This window comes from Impatiens glandulifera, chromosome 7 (genome assembly GCF_907164915.1).
Source record: "Impatiens glandulifera chromosome 7, dImpGla2.1, whole genome shotgun sequence".
Lineage (NCBI taxonomy): Eukaryota > Viridiplantae > Streptophyta > Magnoliopsida > Ericales > Balsaminaceae > Impatiens > Impatiens glandulifera.
The window spans coordinates 27,341,967-27,343,674 of NC_061868.1; the positions used below are offsets into that span (position 1 = coordinate 27,341,967).

General features: G+C 37.6%; 1 protein-coding gene across 1 annotated transcript; it reads left to right on the forward strand.

Annotated features, from left to right (window-relative positions):
• Positions 1-1,008: 1,008 nt before the first annotated feature.
• On the forward strand, positions 1,009-1,395 carry LOC124909659. Its single transcript, XM_047450318.1, has one exon. The coding sequence runs from the start codon at positions 1,009-1,011 to the stop codon at positions 1,393-1,395; it is 387 nt and encodes a 128-aa protein (XP_047306274.1).
• Positions 1,396-1,708: the final 313 nt, after the last annotated feature.

The following is a 1,708-nucleotide window of genomic DNA, read 5'->3' on the forward strand; positions in this document are numbered from 1 at the left end:
AGTACTGGAAGCAACCTTGCTTCAGTAGCAGTCTGAAGAAGCCAACAGCAGTGTTACGTCAAAAATTGTGTTGCGCTAACAATTGACTGCCACCTGGCATACGACCATTAGAAAGTTGACATGTATCTACGAATGAGATTCGACCGTTGCTACGTTTCAATATAAAAGGACATCAGAGTTTGACAGTAAATCCTCTCGTTCAATTCACGATCCCTGAATATCTGGACTTTCGTTTAATTCACGATCCCTAAATATTTGGCCTCTCAGTTAAATCACGTATCCAAGAATTAGATTCGACCGTTGATACGCGTTAATATATAAAGGCTCTGGAGTATAACGGTGAATAACAAGAAGTTGAATACACAGAAAAACAAGCTTCACAAGTCTCGATCAATTTACTCTCTCTAGCTCATCTTTCATAAGTGCATTCTGTATTTCATTTAAGTCAAGCTGAGAGATAGTTTACTGTAATATCTGAGAGTATATTCAGCATTGTAAGTTGAACAGAATGTTATTTGTTCAATAGAGTGATAGCTAGAAGTTAGAATAGACAGCTGTTAAGTTCTATATTTTGACTGGGTTTATGTACACGCTATACAAATCAAAGTCTTCTAGTGGAATCCTTTTGGAAACAAAAGAATGGGTAACGTAGAAGTTTTATCTCCGAACATCCATAAAACCTTGTGTTATTTCATTACTGAATCTTATAGTCTTACATCTTTCGCTTCAAATCTAGCAAGCATTTTCCTCACTTGAAACCATTCAAGAGCTTGCTACGATTTGCCGAAGAATAGAAACATATTTTAATTTTTAACGGGATTAAAATCGCATTTAAAGAGGAAATAAGTTCAACAATATTCAACCCCCCTTCTATTATTGAAGTCGATCCTAACAAGTGGTATCAGAGCAACTTTTCTTTTCTCAAGAAAAACAGATATCTGAATCATGTTTATCTTAAACAAAATCCCTATGTTCTCAAAGGAGGATTATGATGACTAGAATATCAGGATGCAAGCTCATTTGGCCGCTCAAGATGATGATATGTGGTATGTCATCATTGATGGTTCAATGAAGATTATGAAGGTCAGCACAGACAAAACATTAACTAATGGTGCTCCTGAGATGAAGGAGAAGCCAAAATATGAGTGGACTGCTGAAGATAAGAGAAAGGTCAATCTCGGCAATGTGGCCAAAGATATTCTCTACAAGACGTTGGACAAGAACATATTCAGCAAGATCAAGTCATGCTCTACTGCAAAAGAAATTTGGAAGAAGCTGACCCAACTCTGTGAAGGCAACGATCAAACTAAAGAAAATAAACTAATGGTTGCCATACAGATGTTTGAAAGCATCAATATGCGTCTTAGAGTGACAATGACTGAATTTGATGAATGATTCAACAGCATAGTCATTGAGTTCTCAACTCTGGAAAAGACATACAGCAACAAAGAGGTTACAATCTAAGTTATGAGAACATTGCCCAGAGAATGGGACATCAAGATGATGACGATGAGGGAATCCGAAGATCTTAAGAATCTTGAGCTACATGACTTGTTCGCCGATCTGAAAGTCTATGAGTTTGAAAACTCAAAGAATGAAGAGGAGTCATCCTCATCCGTAACAATAAAAGCGCTGGTGACTGCTGAAGAGCCATCTGCCTCGAAAGCTGTGAAGTCTGCTGAGAAGATCTGCGACGACGCTATGTCAC